This window comes from Engystomops pustulosus, chromosome 1, assembly GCF_040894005.1.
Source record: "Engystomops pustulosus chromosome 1, aEngPut4.maternal, whole genome shotgun sequence".
Lineage (NCBI taxonomy): Eukaryota > Metazoa > Chordata > Amphibia > Anura > Leptodactylidae > Engystomops > Engystomops pustulosus.
In genome coordinates, this window is record NC_092411.1 from 305,803,840 (window position 1) to 305,827,405 (window position 23,566).

Here is a 23,566-nt window from a genome sequence, read left to right on the forward strand (position 1 = left end):
TATACAGGACCTCACCACTAGAAGGCACATAATACTATAACTATACAGGACCTCACCACTAGGGGGCACATAGTACTATAACTATACAGGACCTCACCACTAGGGGGCACATAGTACTATAACTATACAGCACCTCACCACTAGGGGGCACATAATACTATAACTATACAGGACCTCACCACTAGGGGGCACATAATACTATAACTATACAGCACCTCACCACTAGGGGGCACATAATACTATAACTATACAGGACCTCACCACTAGGGGGCACATAATACTATAACTATACAGGACCCCACCACTAGGAGGCACATAATACTATAACTATACAGGACCTCACCACTAGGGGCACATAATACTATAACTATACAGGACCTCACCACTAGGGGGCACATAATACTATAACTATACAGGACCTCACCACTAGGGGCACATAATACTATAACTATACAGCACCTCACCACTAGGGGGCACATAATACTATAACTATACAGGACCTCACCACTAGGAGGCACATAGTACTATAACTATACAGGACCTCACCACTAGGAGGCACATAATACTATAACTATACAGCACCTCACCACTAGGAGGCACATAATACTATAACTATACAGGACCCCACCACTAGGAGGCACATAATACTATAACTATACAGGACCTCACCACTAGGGGGCACCTAATACTATAACTATAAAGAACCTCACCACTAGGGGGCACATAATACTATAACTATACAGGACCTCACCACTAGGGGGCACATAGTACTATAACTATACAGGACCTCACCACTAGGGGGCACATAGTACTATAACTATACAGCACCTCACCACTAGGGGGCACATAATACTATAACTATACAGGACCTCACCACTAGGGGGCACATAATACTTTAACTATACAGGACCTCACCACTAGGGGGCTCATAATACTATAACTATACAGCACCTCACCACTAGGGGGCACATAATACTATAACTATACAGGACCTCACCACTAGGGGGCACATAATACTATAACTATACAGGACCTCACCACTAGGGGGCACATAACACTATAACTATACAGGACCTCACCACTAGGGGGCACATAAATACTAGAACTATTCAGCACCTCACCACTAGGAGGCACATAATACTATAACTATACAGGACCTCACCACTAGGGGGCACATAATACTATAACTATACAGGACCTCACCACTAGGGGGCACATAACACTATAACTATACAGGACCTCACCACTAGGGGGCACATAAATACTAGAACTATTCAGCACCTCACCACTAGGGGGCACATAATACTATAACTATACAGGACCTCACCACTAGGGGGCACATAATACTATAACTATACAGGACCTCACCACTAGGGGGCACATAATACTATAACTATACAGGACCCCACCACTAGGAGGCACATAATACTATAACTATACAGGACCTCACCACTAGGGGGCACATAATACTATAACTATACAGGACCTCACCACTAGGGGGCACATAATACTATAACTATACAGGACCCCACCACTAGGGGGCACATAATACTATAACTATACAGGACCTCACCACTAGGGGGCACATAGTACTATAACTATACAGGACCTCACCACTAGGAGGCACATAGTACTATAACTATACAGGACCTCACCACTAGGAGGCACATAATACTATAACTATACAGGACCTCACCACTAGGGGGCTCATAATACTATAACTATACAGGACCCCACCACTAGGGGGCACATAATACTATAACTATACAGGACCTCACCACTAGGGGGCACATAATACTATAACTATACAGGACCTCACCACTAGGGGGCACATAATACTATAACTATACAGGACCCCACCACTAGGAGGCACATAGTACTATAACTATACAGGACCTCACCACTAGGGGGCACATAATACTATAACTATACAGGACCTCACCACTAGGGGGCACATAATACTATAACTATACAGGACCTCACCACTAGGGGGCACATAGTACTATAACTATACAGGACCTCACCACTAGGAGGCACATAATACTATAACTATACAGGACCCCACCACTAGGGGGCACATAATACTATAACTATACAGGACCCCACCACTAGGGGGCACATAATACTATAACTATACAGGACCTCACCACTAGGGGGCACATATATACTATAACTATACAGGACCTCACCACTAGGAGGCACATAATACTATAACTATACAGGACCTCACCACTAGGGGGCACATAATACTATAACTATACAGGACCTCACCACTAGGCTATACATATATTAACCCCTTGATGCTCTGCGCACAGAGCAGGTCGTGTTATACGCAGCGCACAAGAACCTGACGCACAGGAGGTTTTTTCTATTTTTCCACAGTTTTAAACCGCACACGGAAAGTGGAGGCGAGAAATGAGCGAAAACCCAGTGACCTTAAGGGGTTAAACATTTCTGCAGCACAAAACGTGTGACATTCATTATGTTAGAAATGAACAAGAAGGGGGAGGGGGGGCGACTACACTGAGGTGTCAGGTACATACCACGCCCCCATCTACCGGTCACATGGTCCTGACATCATAACAGGTCCTGCAGCCCCTGAGCACCGCCCCCGGTACAGGTCACATGGTGAAGACGTCACCGCAAGTCCTCCAGCTCCTGAGGTCAGCCCTCATTTAACGGTCACATGACTATGACGTCATCACCGTCCTCCAGGAGCTGAGCACCGCCCCCGGAACCGGTCACACGGTGGTGACGTCACCGCAGGTCCTCGGCTGCGGGCAGGTAGGTGCTGGTGTCTCTGGTGGTGACGGCTGGGAGCAGGGAGGACTCTCTATATCCACACGTGTCCTCGATACCCGCTCACCAGCAGGGGGCGCAGCACACAGGGGAGGAGGCGGGGTGCAGGAGGGAGGAGTCACCAGCAGGGGGCGCAGCACACAGGGGAGGAGGCGGGGCCCGGGAGTGCAGGAGGGAGGAGTCACCAGCAGGGGGCGCAGCACACAGGGGAGGAGGCGGGGCCCGGGAGTGCAGGGCGGAGTCACCAGTAGGGTGAGCAGCACACAGGGGAGGAGGCGGGACCCGGGAGTGCAGGAGGGAGGAGTCACCAGCAGGGGGCGCAGCACACAGGGGAGGAGGCGGGGCCCGGGAGTGCAGGAGGGAGGAGTCACCAGCAGGGGGCGCAGCACACAGGGGAGGAGTCACCAGCAGGGGGCACAGCACACAAGGGAGGAGGCGGGGCCCGAGTGTGCAGGAAGGAGGAGTAACCAGCAGGGGGCGCAGCACACAGGGGAGTAGTCACCAGCAGGGGGCGCAGCACACAGGGGAGGAGTCACCAGCAGGGGGCGCAGCACACGGGAGGAGTCACCAGCAGGGGGCGCAGCACACGGGAGGAGTCACCAGCAGGGGGCGCAGCACACAGGGGAGGAGTCACCAGCAGGGGGCGCAGCACACAGGGGAGGAGTCACCAGCAGGGGGCGCAGCACACAGGGGAGGAGGCGGGGCCCTGGAGTGCAGGAAGGAGGAGTCACCAGCAGGGGGCGCAGCACACAGGGGAGGAGTCACCAGCAGGGGGCGCAGCACACAGGGGAGGAGGCGGGGCCCTGGAGTGCAGGAAGGAGGAGTCACCAGCAGGGGGCGCAGCACACAGGGGAGGAGTCACCAGCAGGGGGCGCAGCACACAGGGGAGGAGGCGGGGCCCGGGAGTGCAGGGAGGCGAGTTGTCTGGTAAATGTCCTCCTGTGAGTGGGAGCAGAGACTCCGCCCCTTCCTGTGAGTAGGAGCAGAGGCTCCGCCCCTTTCCTGTGAGTAGGAGCAGAGGCTCCGCCCCTTCCTGTGAGGTGTCTGGTAGATGGCCTCCTGTGAGCAGGAGTAGAGAGCCCGCCCCTTCCTGTGAGTAGGAGCAGAGGACCCGCCCTTTCCTGTGAGGTGTCTGGTACATGTCCTCCTGTGAGTGGGAGCAGAGGACCCGCCCCTTCCTGTGAGGTGTCTGGTACATGTCCTCCTGTGAGTAGGAGCAGAGGACCCGCCCTTTCCTGTGAGGTGTCTGGTACATGTCCTCCTGTGAGTGGGAGCAGAGGACCCGCCCCTTCCTGTGAGGTGTCTGGTAGATGTCCTCCTGTGAGCGGAAGCAGAGGTCCGCCCCTTCCTGTGAGGTGTCTGGTAGATGTCCTCCTGTGAGCGGGAGCAGAGGACCCGCCCCTTCCTGTGAGGTGTCTGGTAGATGTCCTCCTGTGAGCGGAAGCAGAGGTCCGCCCCTTCCTGTGAGGTGTCTGGTAGATGTCCTCCTGTGAGCAGGAGCAGAGGCCCGTCCCTACCTGTGAGGTGTCTGGTAGATGTCCTCCTGTGAGCGGGAGAAGAGGACCCGTCCCTACCTGTGAGGTGTCTGGTAGATGTCCTCCTGTGAGCGGAAGCAGAGGTCCGTCCCTTCCTGTGAGGTTTCTGGTAGATGTCCTCCTGTGAGCGGAAGCAGAGGTCCGACCCTTCCTGTGAGGTGTCTGGTAGATGTCCTCCTGTGAGTGGGAGCAGAGGACCCGCCCCTTCCTGTGAGGTGTCTGGTAGATGTCCTCCTGTGAGCGGAAGTAGAGGTCCGTCCCTTCCTGTGAGGTGTCTGGTAGATGTCCTCCTGTGAGCAGGAGCAGAGGCCCGTCCCTACCTGTGAGGTGTCTGGTAGATGTCCTCCTGTGAGCGGGAGCAGAGGACCCGCCCCCTCCTGTGATGTGATTGGTAGATGTCCTCCTGTGAGCGGGAGCAGAGGACCCGCCCCCTCCTGTGATGTGATTGGTAGATGTCCTCCTGTGAGTGGGAGCAGAGGACCCGCCCCTTCCTGTGAGGTGTCTGGTACATGTCCTCCTGTGAGCAGGAGCAGAGGACCCGCCCCTTCCTGTGAGGTGTCTGGTAGATGTCCTCCTGTGAGTGGGAGCAGAGGACCCGCCCCTTCCTGTGATGTGTCTGGTAGATGTCCTCCTGTGAGCGGGAGCAGAGGACCCGCCCCTTCCTGTGAGGTGTCTGGTAGATGTCCTCCTGTGAGCGGGAGCAGAGGACCCGCCCCCTCCTGTGATTGGTAGATGTCCTCCTGTGAGCAGGAGCAGAGGCCCGTCCCTACCTGTGAGGTGTCTGGTAGATGTCCTCCTGTGAGCGGAAGTAGAGGTCCGCCCCTTCCTGTGAGGTGTCTGGTAGATGTCCTCCTGTGAGTGGGAGCAGAGGACCCGCCCCTTCCTGTGAGGTGTCTGGTACATGTCCTCCTGTGAGCGGGTGCAGAGGACCCGCCCCTTCCTGTGAGGTGTCTGGTAGATGTCCTCCTGTGAGCGGGAGCAGAGGACCCGCCCCTTCCTGTGAGGTGTCTGGTAGATGTCCTCCTGTGAGCGGGAGAAGAGGACCCGTCCCTACCTGTGAGGTGTCTGGTAGATGTCCTCCTGTGAGCGGAAGCAGAGGTCCGTCCCTTCCTGTGAGGTGTCTGGTAGATGTCCTCCTGTGAGCGGGAGAATAGGACCCGCCCCTTCCTGTGAGGTGTCTGGTAGATGTCCTCCTGTGAGCGGGAGCAGAGGACCCGCCCCCTCCTGTGATGTGATTGGTAGATGTCCTCCTGTGAGCGGGAGCAGAGAACCCGCCCCCTCCTGTGATTGGTAGATGTCCTTCTGTGAGCAGGAGCAGAGGCCCGTCCCTTCCTGTGAGGTGTCTGGTAGATGTCCTCCTGTGAGCGGAAGTAGAGGTCCGCCCCTTCCTGTGAGGTGTCTGGTACATGTCCTCCTGTGAGCGGGAGCAGAGCACCCGCCCCTTCCTGTGAGGTGTCTGGTAGATGTCCTCCTGTGAGTGGGAACAGAGGACCCGCCCCTTCCTGTGAGGTGTCTGGTAGATGTCCTCCTGTGAGCGGGAGCAGAGTACCCGCCCCCTCCTGTGATGTGATTGGTAGATGTCCTCCTGTGAGCAGGAGCAGAGGCCCGTCCCTACCTGTGAGGTATCTGGTAGATGTCCTCCTGTGAGCGGAAGCAGAGGACCCGCTCCTTCCTATGAGGTGTCTGGTAGATGGCCTCCTGTGAGCAGGAGTAGAGAGCCCGCCCCTTCCTGTGAGTAGGAGCAGAAGACCCGTCCCTTCCTGTGAGGTGTCTGGTACATGTCCTCCTGTGAGCGGGTGCAGAGGACCCGCCCCTTCCTGTGAGGTGTCTGGTACATGTCCTCCTGTGAGCGGGTGCAGAGGACCCGCCCCTTCCTGTGAGGTGTCTGGTAGATGTCCTCCTGTGAGCGGGAGAATAGGACCCGCCCCTTCCTGTGAGGTGTCTGGTAGATGTCCTCCTGTGAGCGGGAGCAGAGGACCCACCCCCTCCTGTGATGTGATTGGTAGATGTCCTCCTGTGAGCAGGAGCAGAGGCCCGTCCCTACCTGTGAGGTATCTGGTAGATGTCCTCCTGTGAGCGGAAGCAGAGGTCCGTCCCTTCCTGTGAGGTGTCTGGTAGATGTCCTCCTGTGAGCGGGAGCAGAGGACCCGCCCCCTCCTGTGATGTGATTGGTAGATGTCCTCCTGTGAGCAGGAGCAGAGGCCTTTCACTACCTGTGAGGTGTCTGGTAGATGTCCTCCTGTGAGCGGAAGCAGAGGTCCGTCCCTTCCTGTGAGGTGTCTGGTACATGTCCTCCTCTGAGCGGAAGCAGAGGTCCGTCCCTTCCTGTGAGGTGTCTGGTACATGTCCTCCTGTGAGCGGGAGAAGAGGACCCGCCCCTTCCTGTGAGGTGTCTGGTACATGTCCTCCTGTGAGCGGGAGCAGAGGACCCACCCCTTCCTGTGAGGTGTCTGGTAGATGTCCTCCTGTGAGCGGAAGCAGAGGTCCGTCCCTTCCTGTGAGGTGTCTGGTAGATGTCCTCCTGTGAGTGGGAGCAGAGGACCCGCCCCTTCCTGTGAGGTGTCTGGTAGATGTCCTCCTGTGAGCGGAAGTAGAGGTCCGCCCCTTCCTATGAGGTGTCTGGTACATGTCCTCCTGTGAGCGGGAGCAGAGGACCCACCCCTTCCTGTGAGGTGTCTGGTAGATGTCCTCCTGTGAGCGGAAGCAGAGGTCCGCCCCTTCCTGTAAGGTGTCTGGTAGATGTCCTCCTGTGAGTGGGAGCAGAGGACCCGCCCCTTCCTGTAAGGTGTCTGGTAGATGTCCTCCTGTGAGCGGGAGCAGAGGACCCGCCCCTTCCTGTGAGGTGTCTGGTAGATGTCCTCCTGTGAGCGGGAGCAGAGGGCCCGCCCCTTCCTGTGAGGTGTCTGGTACATGTCCTCCTGTGAGTAGGAGCAGAGGACCCGCCCCTACCTGTGAGGTATCTGGTAGATGTCCTCCTGTGAGTGGGAGCAGAGGACCCGCCCCTTCCTGTAAGGTGTCTGGTTGATGTCCTCCTGTGAGTGGGAGCAGAGGACCCGCCCCTTCCTGTGAGGTGTCTGGTACATGTCCTCCTGTGAGCGGAAGCAGAGGTCCGCCCCTTCCTGTGAGGTGTCTGGTAGATGTCCTCCTGTGAGCGGAAGCAGAGGTCCGCCCCTTCCTGTGAGGTGTCTGGTAAATGTCCTCCTGTGAGCGGAAGCAGAGGTCCGCCCCTTCCTGTGAGGTGTCTGGTAGATGTCCTCCTGTGAGCGGAAGCAGAGGTCCGCCCCTTCCTGTAAGGTGTCTGGTAGATGTCCTCCTGTGAGCGGAAGTAGAGGTCCGCCCCTTCCTGTGAGGTGTCTGGTAAATGTCCTCCTGTGAGCGGGAGCAGAGGCCTGCCCCTTCCTGTGAGGTGTCTGGTAGATGTCCTCCTGTGAGCGGGAGCAGAGGGCCCGCCCCTTCCTGTGAGCGGAAGCAGAGGTCCGCCCCTTCCTGTGAGGTGTCTGGTAGATGTCCTCCTGTGAGCGGGAGAAGAGGACCCGCTCCTTTCCTGTGAGGTGTCTGGTAAATTTCCTCCTGTGAGTGGGAGCAGGGGACCCACCCCTTCCTGTGAGGTGTCTGGTAGATGTCCTCCTGTAAGTGGGAGCAGAGGACCCGCTCCTTCCTGTGAGGTGTCTTGTAGATGTCCTCCTGTGAGTGGAAGCAGAGGACCCGCCCCTTCCTGTGAGGTGTCTGGTACATGTCCTCCTGTGAGTGGGAGCAGAGGACCCGCCCCTTCCTGTGAGGTGTCTGGTAGATGTCCTCCTGTAAGTGGGAGCAGAGGACCCGCTCCTTCCTGTGAGGTGTCTGGTAGATGTCCTCCTGTGAGTGGGAGCAGAGGACCCGCCCCTTCCTGTGAGGTGTCTGGTACATGTCCTCCTGTGAGTGGGAGCAGAGGACCCGCCCCTTCCTGTGAGGTGTCTGGTACATGTCCTCCTGTGAGTGGGAGCAGAGGCCCGCCCCTTCCTGTGAGGTGTCTGGTAGATGTCCTCCTGTAAGTGGGAGCAGAGGACCCGCCCCTTCCTGTGAGGTGTCTGGTAGATGTCCTCCTGTGAGCGGAAATAAAGGTCCGTCCCTTGCTGTGTTGTGTCTGGTACATGTCCTCCTGTGAGCGGAAGCAGAGGTCCGCCCCTTCCTGTGAGGTGTCTGGTACATGTCCTCTTGTGAGCGGATGCAGAGGACCCACCCCTTCCTGTGAGGTGTCTGGTAGATGTCCTCCAGTGAACAGGAGCAGAGGCCCGCCCCTTCCTCTGAGGTGTCTGGTAGATGTCTTCCTGTAAGTGGGAGCAGAGGACCCCCCCTTCCTGTGAGGTGTCTGGTAGATGTCCTCCTGTGAGTGGGAGCAGAGGACCCGCCCCTTCCTGTGAGGTGTCTGGTAGATGTCCTCCTGTGAGCGGAAGCAAAGGTCCGCCCCTTGCTGTGAGGTGTCTGGTACATGTCCTCCTGTGAGCGGGAGAAGAGGACCTGCCCCTTTCTGTCAGGTGTCTGGTAAATGTCCTCCTGTGAGCGGGAGCAGAGGGCCCGCCCCCTCCTGTGAGCAGGAGCAGAGGCCTGTTCCTTCCTGTGAGGTGTGGTAGATGTCATCCTGTGAGCGGAGGCAGAGGTCTGCCCCTTCCTGTGAGGTGTCTGGTAGATGTCCTCCTGGGAGGAGAGGACCCGCCCCCTCCTGTCAGCAGGAGCAGAGGCCTGTCCCTTCCTGTGAGGTGTCTGGTAGATGTCCTCCTGTGAGCGGAAGCAGAGGTCCGCCCCTTCCTGTGAGGTGTCTGGTAGATGTCCTCCTGTGCTTAGCTTTCCTGTGAGTGGGAGCAGAGGCCCGCCCCCTCTAGTTCGTGTCTGGTAGATGTCCTCCTGTGAGTGGGAGCAGAGGACCCACCCATTCCTGTGTGGTGTCTGGTAGATGTCCTGTGCTTAGCTTTCCTGTGAGCAGGAGCAGAGGGCCCGCCCCTTTCTGTGAGTGGGAGTAGAGGCCCTGTCCCTTCCTGTGAGGTGTTTGGTAAATGTCCTCCTGTGAGCGGAAGCAGAGGTCCGTCCCTTGCTGTGAGGTGTCTGGTAAATGTCCTCCTGTGAGCGGGAGCAGAGGTCCACCCCCTCCTGTGAGCGGGAGCAGAGGGCCCGCCCCCTCCTGTGAGCGGGAGCAGACGGCCCGCCCCCTCCTGTGAGCAGGAGCAGAGGTCCGCCCCTTCCTGTGAGGTGTCTGGTAAATGTCTTCCTGTGAGCGGAAGCAGAGGTCCGCCACTTCCTGTGAGGTGTCTGGTAAATGTCCTCCTGTGAGCGGGAGCAGAGGGCCCGCCCCTTCCTGTGAGCGGGAGCAGAGGGCCCGCCCCTTCCTGTGAGCGGGAGCAGAGGGCCCGCCCCTTCCTGTGAGCGGGAGCAGAGGGCCCGCCCCTTCCTGTGAGCGGGAGCAGAGGGCCCGCCCCTTCCTGTGAGCGGGAGCAGAGGGCCCGCCCCTTCCTGTGAGCGGGAGCAGAGGGCCCGCCCCTTCCTGTGAGCGGGAGCAGAGGGCCCGCCCCTTCCTGTGAGCGGGAGCAGAGGGCCCGCCCCTTCCTGTGAGCGGGAGCAGAGGGCCCGCCCCTTCCTGTGAGCGGGAGCAGAGGGCCCGCCCCTTCCTGTGAGCGGGAGCAGAGGGCCCGCCCCTTCCTGTGAGCGGGAGCAGAGGGCCCGCCCCTTCCTGTGAGCGGGAGCAGAGGGCCCGCCCCTTCCTGTGAGCGGGAGCAGAGGGCCCGCCCCTTCCTGTGAGCGGGAGCAGAGGGCCCGCCCCTTCCTGTGAGCGGGAGCAGAGGGCCCGCCCCTTCCTGTGAGCGGGAGCAGAGGGCCCGCCCCTTCCTGTGAGCGGGAGCAGAGGGCCCGCCCCTTCCTGTGAGCGGGAGCAGAGGGCCCGCCCCTTCCTGTGAGCGGGAGCAGAGGGCCCGCCCCTTCCTGTGAGCGGGAGCAGAGGGCCCGCCCCTTCCTGTGAGCGGGAGCAGAGGGCCCGCCCCTTCCTGTGAGCGGGAGCAGAGGGCCCGCCCCTTCCTGTGAGCGGGAGCAGAGGGCCCGCCCCTTCCTGTGAGCGGGAGCAGAGGGCCCGCCCCTTCCTGTGAGCGGGAGCAGAGGGCCCGCCCCTTCCTGTGAGCGGGAGCAGAGGGCCCGCCCCTTCCTGTGAGCGGGAGCAGAGGGCCCGCCCCTTCCTGTGAGCGGGAGCAGAGGGCCCGCCCCTTCCTGTGAGCGGGAGCAGAGGGCCCGCCCCTTCCTGTGAGCGGGAGCAGAGGGCCCGCCCCTTCCTGTGAGCGGGAGCAGAGGGCCCGCCCCTTCCTGTGAGCGGGAGCAGAGGGCCCGCCCCTTCCTAGAAATCTTACTTCTAAGAAGGAAACCACCAAGACCTGTCAGGAATTGTGGAGAGACTTTTTGATTTGGGGAGGAGCGAGTTGGACTCTCAGAGTTTCCCCACATCTTAAGAAGAAGCAGTGATTGATAATGAAATGCCATCTCAACATAGTCCCAGAGACACGTCAGGACAATATCTTGAAGGTCCAGGAAATCTAAACATGTAAACTCACTTCTCTCCTTTAAACCTAGATCCTGGGGGTGTGGCCTGGCCGGATGTGGGTGAGTGAGCTCACCATCCATTCTCATAATCCAACCCATCCTGATGAACTGCCTGAGGTTCTCCTCTCCGTATACCACACAGTGCCTCTCACTTACAGTGCCGGCGGTTGTGTGTATTGGGGCTCCTTGTGCCTGCAGAGACCACTGGAGCACACTCTCCTTGGTCCTCCCTCGTGGTGGCCGAGTTCGGCTGCAGGCTGCTGCCGTGTAACGGCTCCGCCCAGGGACCACTGGAGACCGTCGGAGCCTGTGTTTCTTTGCTGGTAAGGAGTGTAACTCGGCTGTTACAGCTGCTGTGGTCTCCATTTTGGCCACTTGGAGCAATCATTGCTGTTCCTGGGATCCGTCCAGGAGCCTACTGTAACCCTTTGAGGACTATACACTTATGTCTGCGGGATACCATTTTCGTTACCTGGCCTCAGTACCTTTGACACCTGAGATATACAGCAATAGCTTTCTAACCCAAGGAGTCACAGAATATAGCTCTGCATCTTCACTTGGAGCCTATTTTCCTGCTACCTACAAGTTGTGTGCCGTGTTATTGCCAGAAGATAATCTATGTGGTAGTCTAGACAACATCTACTGTCAACTGGACCTAGTACCAGACGCTGTGTGTACTATCCTGTACAGTCACCTGCACCGGGAGTGATGACCAATAAACAGGGGGGCTCCAGAGGGGCTAAAGATAAAGGGATGCCAGACTCAATGCAGAAATACAACGTCAGAGACCAAGATTCCTGGACATAAAGCGTAGTCTACAACAACTGCAAGATCCATAGGGAATGTTATATTCGGCTAAACTACGCGTGGTAGCGCTCGGTCAAACACATTTCTTTACTGACCCGGAGAGGCGCTGTCATGGCTGTAAGCCAAAGAGCATTGCCTGCGGTGAGAGATGCGGGCAGACCATTGAGAGGACGGCTGGTGGGAATACTGAGGACTGGTAAAGGAATGTGAAGATTGCTGAAGTGCCTGACTCTGATATAACTGGTATATGTCCTCGTTTGTATTTGTTGGATTGTCCTTTCTTCTAAGGTTAACTTAGTTACAGATAATGGCGGGCTAGGAGGACTCTCCCGCTTTGTAGCCATTTACATTACTTCTGTTCTTCTAATTGCCTCCTTTCTTTGTGATTGCCCTCCAGAACTTGTTGGGTAGCATAGGTACAGAGGACAATTGTAAATTTGCATATAAATCTGATTGGCTAGGTGTAATTACCAATTACTCCGGTCCTCGTTTATGTGGGCTGAATATGTGCTATGCTATCACCTGGGTTTTGTATGTGTCTTGGGTTGATGGGATGGGGGAGGGTTTTGTTAAGGGTGCCTCATCAGATCGGCAGATCTAGTCCATATGTGAAGGTCCTAACATGGCAGGAAAGTATGTGTTAATATGGAATGTACGTGGTTTGGGGCTAGTAAGCGTTATGCAGTTATGAACGCTCTCCGGGACCACCAACCTAAAATAATTTGTTTGCAGGAGGCACTTCTGATGGCGGAATCAGTACATGGGCTTAACAGGTCCTGGATAGGGCAGGCGCTCCGCTCCACACATATCTCTTTCTCCACAGGTGTTGGTGTCCTCATACATCGGGCCATACCATTTGTCTGTTATTCCAGAGTGGATGGGGAGGCTAGGACTGTATGACGAGCCATGTGTTATTATTGCTATCTGTGTACCTCCACCATATTCTTGTGATGTAGTAAAACTGGCCCTGGCTTCCGCTGATGGCCCTGGCTTCCGCTGATGGCCCTGGCTTCCGCTGATGGCCCTGGCTTCCGCTGATGGCCCTGGCTTCCGCTGATGGCCCTGGCTTCCGCTGATGGCCCTGGCTTCCGCTGATGGCCCTGGCTTCCGCTGATGGCCCTGGCTTCCTGCTACTGCTGTTAGGGGACTTCAATAATTATATTGACCCGGTGCTTGATAAATTCCTGGCTGCGGTTGAGGGCACAGGAACCACTAGAGTTGGGCAACTCTTACTAGAATAGGGCCTGACGGACTTATGGCGCATGCGGGAAAGAGATGCGCGACAATACTCATGTTATTCTGTATAGACTTATAATTGGGTCATGTTGGTAAGTTACCAGTGTGCAATACCTGACCGTGCTCCGCTGCTAGTGACCCTTAATGTTCAGCTCTATTAAGTAGACCTTATCGGTGATTGCATACCAGCTTTCATAACCGAATACTACACCCAAAATGAGGGATCTGTGCCTGTGCTCACTCTGTGGTATGGTAGGAAGATGTTTCTGAGGGGCATGTTGTTTAAGGAGAAAACGTAACGGTGCTGGGTAAGTAGCACAGAGACAGCTCATGTTCAGGACCCAACTCCAGAACATTTTAATGGTTGGCAGGAAGTTCAATCTGCCCTAACAGAGTATGATATGCAGAGAGCGGACAATAAGCGGCTACAGAGACAGAGATACTATGAGGAAGGGTAGAGGACAGGACACTCGCCACTACAGCCAAAGCGCAGGGGAAATCAACATTTGTCCTCAAGGGGAACTGATCACTGAGTCCTATGCGATTAAGAAACAATTTTTCAACACACTGTACACTTATGAGGCTGAGCTCTGAGAAGTCATTATTTCAGAGATATCTTGCCGCCTCGGTTGCCCCCAGAACAGCGGGAAAAACTTGATGCGCCTATAACTCTTGAGGAATTAGAAACGGCGGCACAGCAAATGGCAAATAATAAGGATCCCGATCCGGATGGACTCTCAGCATGACGAATCCTTGTTACCTAAGTTATATGAGCTTCTACAGGAGGTAGAGGGACCGCACCATTTACACCTCTCAGTCCTAAAGGCCTCGATCCTTTTGCCAAAACCAGGGAAATTGGGAGCTGTTATCACTGACCTGCTTCACTCGGACCCAGTGGGGTTTATGTTTTTGAATCTCCCGAGTCACTGTCTCCCTAGACGTAGTAAAAGCATTTGACAGCGTGGAATGGAATAATCCGGGGGTGCGTTCTGAAGGAATTAGGCTTTGGGGCTAGATTTATTGCCTGGGTGAAAGTACTGAGTACTGATCCGCAGGCCCGGACCTGTGTCAATAATCTCGTCTCGGACTCATTTGGAGTACGAGGCAGGGTTGCCCACTGACCTCTTTATTGTTTTTCTCAGCTATTGAACCATTAGCGGCAAAGTTTAGTGACGACACAGACATGGCAGGGTTTAGATATGGAGGGTTGGAAGACAAGAAAGCTTTATACGCAGATGACCTCCTCATCTCGTAGAGTAGCTGATCTCTTGCATAATTCCCCCATCTGGATCCCTCAGCAGGCATTCCAGACCATTAATTGTATGTCTAGAGGTTTCATCTCAGGGCAGGGAGTCAGAAGAATTAACTTGGAAACTATGCAACCCCCAGGCATATTTTCTCGCAGCTCGGCTTCAACACCTCAAGGGCTGTGGGAAGGGACGTATAGGGATTCCTCGGAACGGATATTGGCTTTGTTGGAAGCTCAGAGATTTTAATTGTATCTTGGTAATTTACCAATTCTGTGGTTGAATCATGAGATATGGTGGAAATGCTGCAACCTTCAGACCATAATGGGAATCCCAAAGATTACTTCGCTTTGGCATAATCTAGACCAATAGGAATTATATCAGCTAGAGGGGTTTGAACCATGGGAGCTGACACGTATTTCTCAGATGTGGCACCTCGAAGTCTTTCCAGCAGTTACAAACAGAATTTGCTCTCCCCTAATCTCAATTGTTCATGTATCTCCGATTACGTCATGCCTCGGAAGCTCAGGCCCGGCTCTTTGGAGACTCTTGATATTTGGAGACATCTGTCATTGTTAACCGGCTGGAACATGAGGGATCAGCTAGTGGTTTAATTTCAATGCTATACAAACACATTTTTTATTTCTTGGACCCGAATCCCCTAATTAAGATCCGTACAAAATGGGCAGCAGAAATGTAAGGGGTTACCAAGGAAGTGTGGAAGGAGGTCCTCTCTACAGTGCCCATGGTATCCCTCAATGTTGCACATAGACAATCCCAACTATTTCTGTTGCACAGGGTCTACCATACGCCAGCCCGGCTGCAAAAAACAGGCACCACTTAGACGCCAAATGTCCATGGTGTCCAGCAGACCCGGTGGATCTTTTGCACATGTTTTGGGGGTGTTGCAATGCTTTTGGAAGTTCCCATCCCAGTGTCACCACTGCTGGGCGGTTGGGATATGTATCTGAGCTCCCTTTCACGATGGCTCAGAAATTGACTACCAGGCAAGGAAATTTGTGGTTTTCCACTGGTTAGATGCATCCCCTCCCAAATTTAAAGAATTGGTTAAACAAATTAATGCTGTTTTTAGAATTGAAAAATACATTTATTTGAATAGAGAACCTAAAGAAGTAGAAAAACAGAAGTGGCTTCTTACACTTGGTTTCTTGTCTTCATGATGTGGCGCTTCTCCTGGAGTCCTGGGGGACTGGATTATCAAAACTGTTCCTCATGTACTTGTCCTTTTTTTCACTGTTGGATTGGTGCAATTAGAGAAGATCTGATGTAAGGTGTACGTATGTACACTGTTATTTGTTGTGTACATTAAAAAATTGTAAAATGTCAAAAAATACTTGATTCAAAATAAAAAATCTGGAACCCCTAAGCCAATTGATCCAGTGAGGTAGTGATATCTAACCTGGAGACTTATGTCTGTCCTCGCTGCTGAGGTCTCCTGTCAGGGGTGTAATGATGACCACCTTTGCTACCACAGGCTTTAATGAGGCCAGGAAATACACGATTGAGTCATCTCACTCCCATAGAAGACCTTCCAGGCCAAGACATCTCCAGATAATAGGCAGGACTGTGCCACATGCGGCTCTTCCACATCTCTTACATGTTTCTCTGTAACTCCCAGTTTTATATTCCTTGAGCCTAAATACTTCATATTAACTAAGCGGATGAAAAGATTGATGTATACTCTGTAGGAAGCCTCACTTCATGTAATTCCTCTTCTTCTCCCAGGTTCCTGATATATAGGATACTGGTTCCATTCATCATAGATACAACAAGAATGGAGGAGGACAGAGACCACATGGCTGCAGAGATCTTACACCTCACCCTGGAGATAATGGACCTGATAACTGCAGAGGTGAGAGTCTTACATGATATCTCTCTTATCTCTATTCATACAACCGGTAAATGGCTGAAAGGTGATGGAGTCTATGTATTGATCAGTGTCTCCCCGTACACAGGATGGCACAGTAATGATGACGCCACCTGATGAGTGTGTGACACCCCGTGTACCGAGAGGATGGAGCAGAAGCCGAGGCCCCATCACTGGGCCAGGAGGAGGATGGAGCAGAAGCCAAGGCCCCATCACTGAGCCAGGAGGAGGATGGAGCAGAAGCCCAGGCCCCATCACTGAGCCAGGAGGAGGATGGAGCAGAAGCCAAGGCCCCATCACTGAGCCAGGAGGAGGATGGAGCAGAAGCCCAGGCCCCATCACTGAGCCAGGAGGAGGATGGAGCAGAAGCCAAGGCCCCATCACTGAGCCAGGAGGAGGATGGAGCAGAAGCCCAGGCCCAATCACTGAGCCAGGAGGAGGATGGAGCAGAAGCCGAGGCCCCATCACTGAGCCAGGAGGAGGATGGAGCAGAAGCCCAGGCCCCATCACTGGGCCAGGAGGAGGATGGAGCAGAAGCCCAGGCCCCAAAACTGAGCCAGGAGGAGGATGGAGCAGAAGCCCAGGCCCAATCACTGAGCCAGGAGGAGGATGGAGCAGAAGCCAAGGCCCCATCACTGAGCCAGGAGGAGGATGGAGCAGAAGCCCAGGCCCCATCACTGGGCCAGGAGGAGGATGGAGCAGAAGCCCAGGCCCAATCACTGAGCCAGGAGGAGGATGGAGCAGAAGCCCAGGCCCCATCACTGAGCCAGGAGGAGGATGGAGCAGAAGCCCAGGCCCAATCACTGAGCCAGGAGGAGGATGGAGCAGAAGCCGAGACCCCATCAGATGGTCTTCCCCTCCCTCCATGATACATGAGAGGGAGATCCTTGAATTTATCAAAAAGATCTCGGGGCTTCTGACTGGAGAGGTGACACTGCTGGGAATGCTGGGAAATTATCCAGTTACAGCACTGGAGGGGTCTGGGTGATGACTGTGTCATTGTGTGTCTCAGGTTCCTATAAGGCGTCAGGACATCGCTGTGTATTTCTCCATGGAGGAGCGGGAGTATATAGAGGGACACGAGGATCTGTACCAGGACATCATGGAGGAGGAGCAGGAGTATATAGAGGGACACGAGGATCTGTACCAGGACATCATGATGGAGGAGCGGGAGTATATAGAGGGACACGAGGATCTGTACCAGGACATCATGATGGAGGACCACCAACCAAGGATGGAGGAGGACAGAGAGCACATGGCTGCAGAGATCTTACACCTCACCCTGGAGATAATGGACCTGATAACTGCAGAGGTGAGAGTCTTACATAATATCTCTCTTATCTCTATTCATACAACTGGTAAATGGCTGAAAGATGATGGAGACTTAGAATCTATGTAGTGATCATTGTCTCCCCGTACACAGGATGACACAGTAATGATGACGCCACCTGATGAGTGTATGACACCCCGTGTGCCCGGAGGATGGAGCAGAAGCCAAGGCCCCATCACTGAGCCAGGAGGAGGATGGAGCAGAAGCCAAGACCCCATCACTGAGCCAGGAGGAGGATGGAGCAGAAGCCAAGGCCCCATCACTGAGCCAGGAGGAGGATGGAGCAGAAGCCAAGGCCCCATCACTGAGCCAGGAGGAGGATGGAGCAGAAGCCCAGGCCTCATCATGGGGTGTTCCCATCTCCCCATGATACACAAGCAAAAGATCCTAGAACTTACTAAAAAGATCTCGGAGCTTCTGACTGGAGAGGTGACACTGCTGGGAATTCTGGGAAATGATCCAGTAACGGCACTGGAGGGGTCTGGGTGATGACTGTGTCATTGTGTGTCTCAGGTTCCTATAAGGAGTCAGGACATCGCTGTGTATTTCTCCATGGAGGAGCGGGAGTATATAGAGGGACACGAGGATCTGTACCAGGACATCATGGAGGAGGAGCAGGAGTATATAGAGGGACACAAGGATCTGTACCAGGACATCATGGAGGAGCGGGAGTATATAGAGGGACACGAGGATCTGTACAAGGACATCATGGAGGAGCGGGAGTATATAGGGGGACATAAGGATCTGTTCCAGGACCTCATGGAGGAGCGGGAGTATATAGAGGGACACAAGGATCTGTACAAGGACATCATGGAGGACCGGTCACTTACATCACAAGGTAAGAGGGAGAAGTATTGGTAGGACAGGAACATTCTGGTTTATAATTTGGCTATACTGGACCCGGAGGTGGCTGTGGATGTTGTGTATCTAGACTGGAGCTGGAGGAGGCTGTGGATGTTGTGTATCTAGACTGGACCTGGAGGAGGCTGTGGATGTTGTGTATCTAGACTGGAGCTGGAGGAGACTGTGGATGTTGTGTATCTAGACTAGACCTGGAGGAGGCTGTGGATGTTGTGTATGTAGACTGGACCTGGAGGAGGCTGTGGATGTTGTGTATCTAGACTAGACCTGGAGGAGGCTGTAGATGTTGTGTATCTAGACTGGTCCTGGAGGAGGCTGCGGATGTTGTGTATCTAGACTGGACCTGGAGGAGGCTGTAGATGTTGTGTATCTAGACTGGTCCTGGAGGAGGCTGCGGATGTTGTGTATCTAGACTGGAACTGGAGGAGGCTGTGGATGTTGTGTATATAGACTGGACCTGGACGAGGCTGTGGATGTTGTGTATCTAGACTGGACCTGAAGGAGACTGTGGATGTTGTGTATCTAGACTGGAGCTGGAGGAGACTGTGGATGTTGTGTATCTAGACTGGAGCTGGAGGAGACTGTGGATGTTGTGTATCTAGACTGAACCTGGAGGAGGCTGTGGATGTTGTGTATCTAGACTGGACCTGGAGGAGACTGTGGATGTTGTGTATCTAGACTGGACCTGGAGGAGACTGTGGATGTTGTGTATCTAGACTGAACCTGGAGGAGGCTGTGGATGTTATGTATCTAGACTGGTCCTGGAGGAGGCTGCGGATGTTGTGTATCTCGACTGGTCCTGGAGGAGGCTGCGGATGTTGTGTATCTCGACTGGTCCTGGAGGAGGCTGCGGATGTTGTGTATCTAGACTGGACCTGGAGGAGGCTGCGGATGTTGTATATCTAGACTGGACCTGGAGGAGGCTGTGGATGGTGTGCATTTTGAATAGACCAGAGGAGGGTGTGGATTTTTGGTATCTAGACTGGACCTGGAGGAGGCTGTGGATGGTGTGCATTTTGAATAGACCAGAGGAGGGTGTGGATTTTTGGTATCTAGACTGGATGCTACATGGCTAGTTCAGTTTGGGTTGTGTTTGGTGTAGCACTTGCTACAAGAGACCAGAAAGATGGAACTGGCAAGTGACGTGTGATTTGTCCGGATGGGGTTAGGCAGCGCTATTAGTGATACACAATCAGTAATGTGTGTGGTTGGCTGCACATATATGGATATACGAGGGCGGTTCAATAAGTACCCGTGTTTGACGACAGAGGGGGTTCCTGAGGGAAGTTGGTGTTATCATCGTGTGCTGCGAGGAGATAAAAGCAAAGTTGGAGGCTGTTTATGGGGACACTTCGCCATCTATGACCACAGTTAGATTTTGGTTCAACGAATCTAAACGTGGGAGAGCATTCGTTTTTGGTGAGGAGCGACCAGGACACCCGGCAGACGTGGTTACCGAGGAAATTATTCAAAAAGTCCACAACATGATACTCGCTGATCAACGAGCGAAAGTTCGAGTAGCAGAGGCCATCGGTGTATCGACCGGAATGCCAATTAATATTTTACATGATAAGTTGGCGATGAAAAAATTGTCCCTATGGGTGCCGCGATTGCTCACGGTGGACAACGAGCGGATGATGTGTTTGGAGCGAGATCCGAAGGGGTTTTTGCGTTGAGTTGATGAAACCCGGATTCATCATTACACACAAGAAACTAAGCAACAATCAAATCATTGGATTTCTCCCGGTGAATCTGCTCCAAAGGAGGCGAAGACGGTCCCATCAGCCGGAAAGGACACGGTGAAGATTTTTTGGGATACGAACGGAGTCATCCTCATGGATTTTTTTTTAAAAAGGAGGAACGATCACTGGACAATACTACAGCGAGTTATTGGAGGAGACGCGGCCACATTTGGCGAAAAAGAAGCTGCTGTTTCACCAGGATGATGCACCAGCACATTCATGCGGAGCTGTCACTGCCAAACTGCCTGAATTGCTACCACACCCCCCGTATTCACCTGATCTGGCTTCCTCCGACTTTTTCCTGTTGCCGGACATGAAGAAATGGCTTGCAGGAAAAAATTTTAGCTCAAACAAGGAAGTCATCGCAGAGACAGAGGCATATTTTGGAGAGTTCGACAAATCCTATTTTTTGGAGGGGTTAAAAAAATGACAGGAACGTTGGGAGAAGTGAATCTTTCTAAATAGGGACGATGCTGAAAAAAAACATTTTGAAAAAAAGGTGTCTTCATTTCTAACACGGGAACTTATTGAACCGCCCTCGTATTTCTTGCTTATTGTATATAGAAATGATACAATGTCTGTAGAATTTCTGGGACTCGTTTTCTTTCTTTTCCAGGTATCGGTCAGATCCGAGGCTCCGGCAGACAACTCCTTCCACTGCCCGGTCATAAAGTAGAAGATAATCAGTTATGGATTGGAAGAAAGGGACAGGAGAGAACGTCTCCATGTACTAAGTGTGGGGAACATTGTAGAGGGGGATGTAAACTCTCCAAACACACGAGAACTCACACAAGGAAGAAATATTCATGTCCTGAATGTGGGAAATGGTTTCAAAGGAAAGGTTATCTTTTAATTCATGAAAGACGTCACACAGGAGAGAAGCCGTTTACATGCTCAGAATGTGGGAAATGTTTTACCACCAATTCAGAGCTTCTTACGCATCAGAGAACTCACACAGGGGAGAAGCCATTTTCATGTTCAGAATGTGGGAGACGTTTTTCCCGGAAATCCAAGCTTGTTGATCATCAGAAAGATCACACAGGGGAGAAGCCGTATTCATGTTCAGAATGTGAGAGACGTTTTATTTACAAGTCGGCGCTCGTTAAACATCAGAGAATTCACACAGGAGAGAAGCCGTTTTTGTGTTCAAAATGTGATAAACGTTTTATTTGCAAGTCAAATCTTGTTAGTCATCAGAGAATCCACACACGAGAGAATCGATTTTCTTGTTCAGAATGTGAGAAATGTTTTACTGACAAATTGAGCTTTGTTGAGCATCAGAGAATTCACACAGAGAAGCCATTTACATGTTCACAATGTGGAAAATGCTTTACCTCGAAACTACAGCTTGTTGAACATCAGAGAAGTCACATGGTAGAGAAGCCATTTCCATGCTCAGAATGTGAGAAATCTTTCACCCGGAAATCGGACCTTTTCAGACATCATAAGATTCACACAGGAGAGAAACCGTTTGCATGTTCAGAATGTGTAAAATGTTTTATCTCAAAATCTGAACTCCTCATACATCAGAGAACTCACACAAGGGAGAAGCCGTTTTCATGTACAGAATGTGGGAAATGTTTTACTACACAATCAGATCTTCTTACACATCAGCGAAGTCACACAGGGGACAAGCCACATTTTTGTACAGAATGTGGAAAATGTTTTAAAAAGAAAAGTCTCCTTTTGAATCATCAGAGAAGTCACACAGGGAAAAAGCCATTTACATGTTCACAATGTGGGAAATGTTTTGGCCTGAAGGCATACCTTGTAAACCATCAGAGAACTCACACAGGGGAGAAGCCATTTACTTGTTCAGAATGTGGAAAATGTTTTGGCCGGAAATCATACCTTGTAAGCCATCAGAGAACTCACACAGGGGAGAAGCCATTTACATGTTCAGAATGTGGGAAATGTTTTGGCTGGAAATCACAGTTTGTCAAACATCTGAAAATTCATACAGAGAAGAAGTCTGTTTCATACACAGAACGTGGGAAACGGCATAGAAAAAGTGACCTTTCGATTCATGAGAGAATTCACACAGAGGAGAAGCCATATTCATGTTCAGAATGTGGGAAAAGCTTTACCCGGAAATCAGGTCTTTTTAAACATCTAAGAACTCACACTGCTGAGCATCCCCATTCCTATCCTGAAGAAGCAAAAGGTTCTAGCGATGAATCCAGTTTTGTGGAAACCTTTCAAAGTAGCTTGGAGAAGAAGCCATTTTCATGTATGGAATGTGGAGAGTGTTTTAGCCAGAAATCTGGTCTTCTTCTACATCAGAGAACTCACACAGAGGAGAATCTAGATTCCTGTTCATAATATGGAAAGTCGTTGAGTCAGAAATCTGGTCTTCTCCTACATCAGAGAACTCACACAGGGGAGAAGCCATTTTCATGCTCAGAATGTGGGAAGTCGTTTAGTCAGAAATCTGGTCTTATCGTACATGAGAGAATTCACACGGGAGCGAAGCCATTCTCATGCCTGGATTGTGGAAAATCCTTCATGAATAAAGACTTACTTGTGGAACATCTAAGAAGCCACACAGTAGAGAAGACATTATCGTGTCCGGAGTGTGGGGAACGCTTCATGCTTCTAGGTCATCTCGAGAGACACCAGAAGATTCACACAGAGGAGAAGCCAATGATATTCTAGAAATGTGGGAAGTATCTTACCTGTCCCGTGGTTCATGTAAGGGGCGCACATTCAGTATGCGGGAGCAGGGGCATATCTGGAAGCCACACTAGAACATTTTTGAAGGACTGTTCATGACGTTTTATGGCTTCGTTGGGTGGAAGATGTCGTGGTGCGTTGTCCTACACGTGGTCTGCCACATAAAGAGAACAGGGATAACCATATTCTTCACATTGTGAGAGTGAAGTGTGGACGTGTCTCTGAGGATATTTCTCGGCCATTTTGCCCCCTGGTGATGAATGAATTGATGTAACTTGGGGCGTTTACATCTCCGGGGGATTATGAGATTGTTTCCAGGACACGTTGTACTTCATACTCATGAGCTTTGCCTTTATTCACCATTTTTATAATTCCTGTTGTACCGTGATGTAATAACATCTCCTCTACGTCTGCCGTGGGATATTTAGGATCGGGAGACTTGTAACTATATGAGCGATTTTTACAATTTACTGAGAGAATAAAACCCGTCGTTATCTGCAGAGACGTCGCTGCTCATTGGCTGTGGAGATTCTTACATTAACCCTTTCCTAGTGTGACCCTACGGGGCAATAGGTTTCTGAGAGGGAGGGCTATACCCTGCATCAGCCTATAATCTCACTGGCTTCATATATAAACACTATGGGGCATATTTATCAGGGCCTCTGCGCTATCTCAGCTTATTGCTAGCACTTGCGATTATTTTGCCCTCTCTGCCACCATCACACCAGTGGGGAGTGAGGGGTGGGGCGCGGCCGGCGTAGAATTAGATGTTTAATAAAAATTTACCTGTGTGAAGATAATTTCTGATTAATGTGTCATATGGTCTCTTAGAAACAACACTGTGTCCTTGGATACGGCCACCTCTGCTGGAGGTTTATTAAATGTGCGGAAGT

General features: G+C 52.5%; 1 protein-coding gene across 9 annotated transcripts in view; it reads left to right on the top strand.

The window, feature by feature from the left end:
• Positions 1-2,615: 2,615 nt before the first annotated feature.
• The window catches only part of LOC140085132 (uncharacterized), a 116,814-nt gene continuing 95,863 nt past the window's right edge, over positions 2,616-23,566 (top strand). Inside the window, exons 1-8 of one of the 9 annotated variants that reach the window (XM_072126508.1) lie at positions 2,616-2,784; positions 10,920-11,212; positions 15,926-16,052; positions 16,156-16,995; positions 17,080-17,379; positions 17,491-17,826; positions 17,911-17,960; positions 18,015-18,235. In XM_072126508.1, coding sequence (XP_071982609.1) covers positions 10,944-11,212; positions 15,926-16,052; positions 16,156-16,995; positions 17,080-17,379; positions 17,491-17,826; positions 17,911-17,960; positions 18,015-18,235 — 2,143 coding nt within the window. In that variant the 5' untranslated portion in view covers positions 2,616-2,784; positions 10,920-10,943. Of the gene's footprint in view, positions 2,785-10,681; positions 11,940-15,925; positions 16,053-16,155; positions 16,996-17,079; positions 17,380-17,490; positions 17,827-17,910; positions 18,236-20,616; positions 22,325-23,566 lie in introns of those variants that run through there. The other 8 variants (XM_072126509.1, XM_072126510.1, XM_072126506.1 and 5 more) reach the window with 8 other exon arrangements.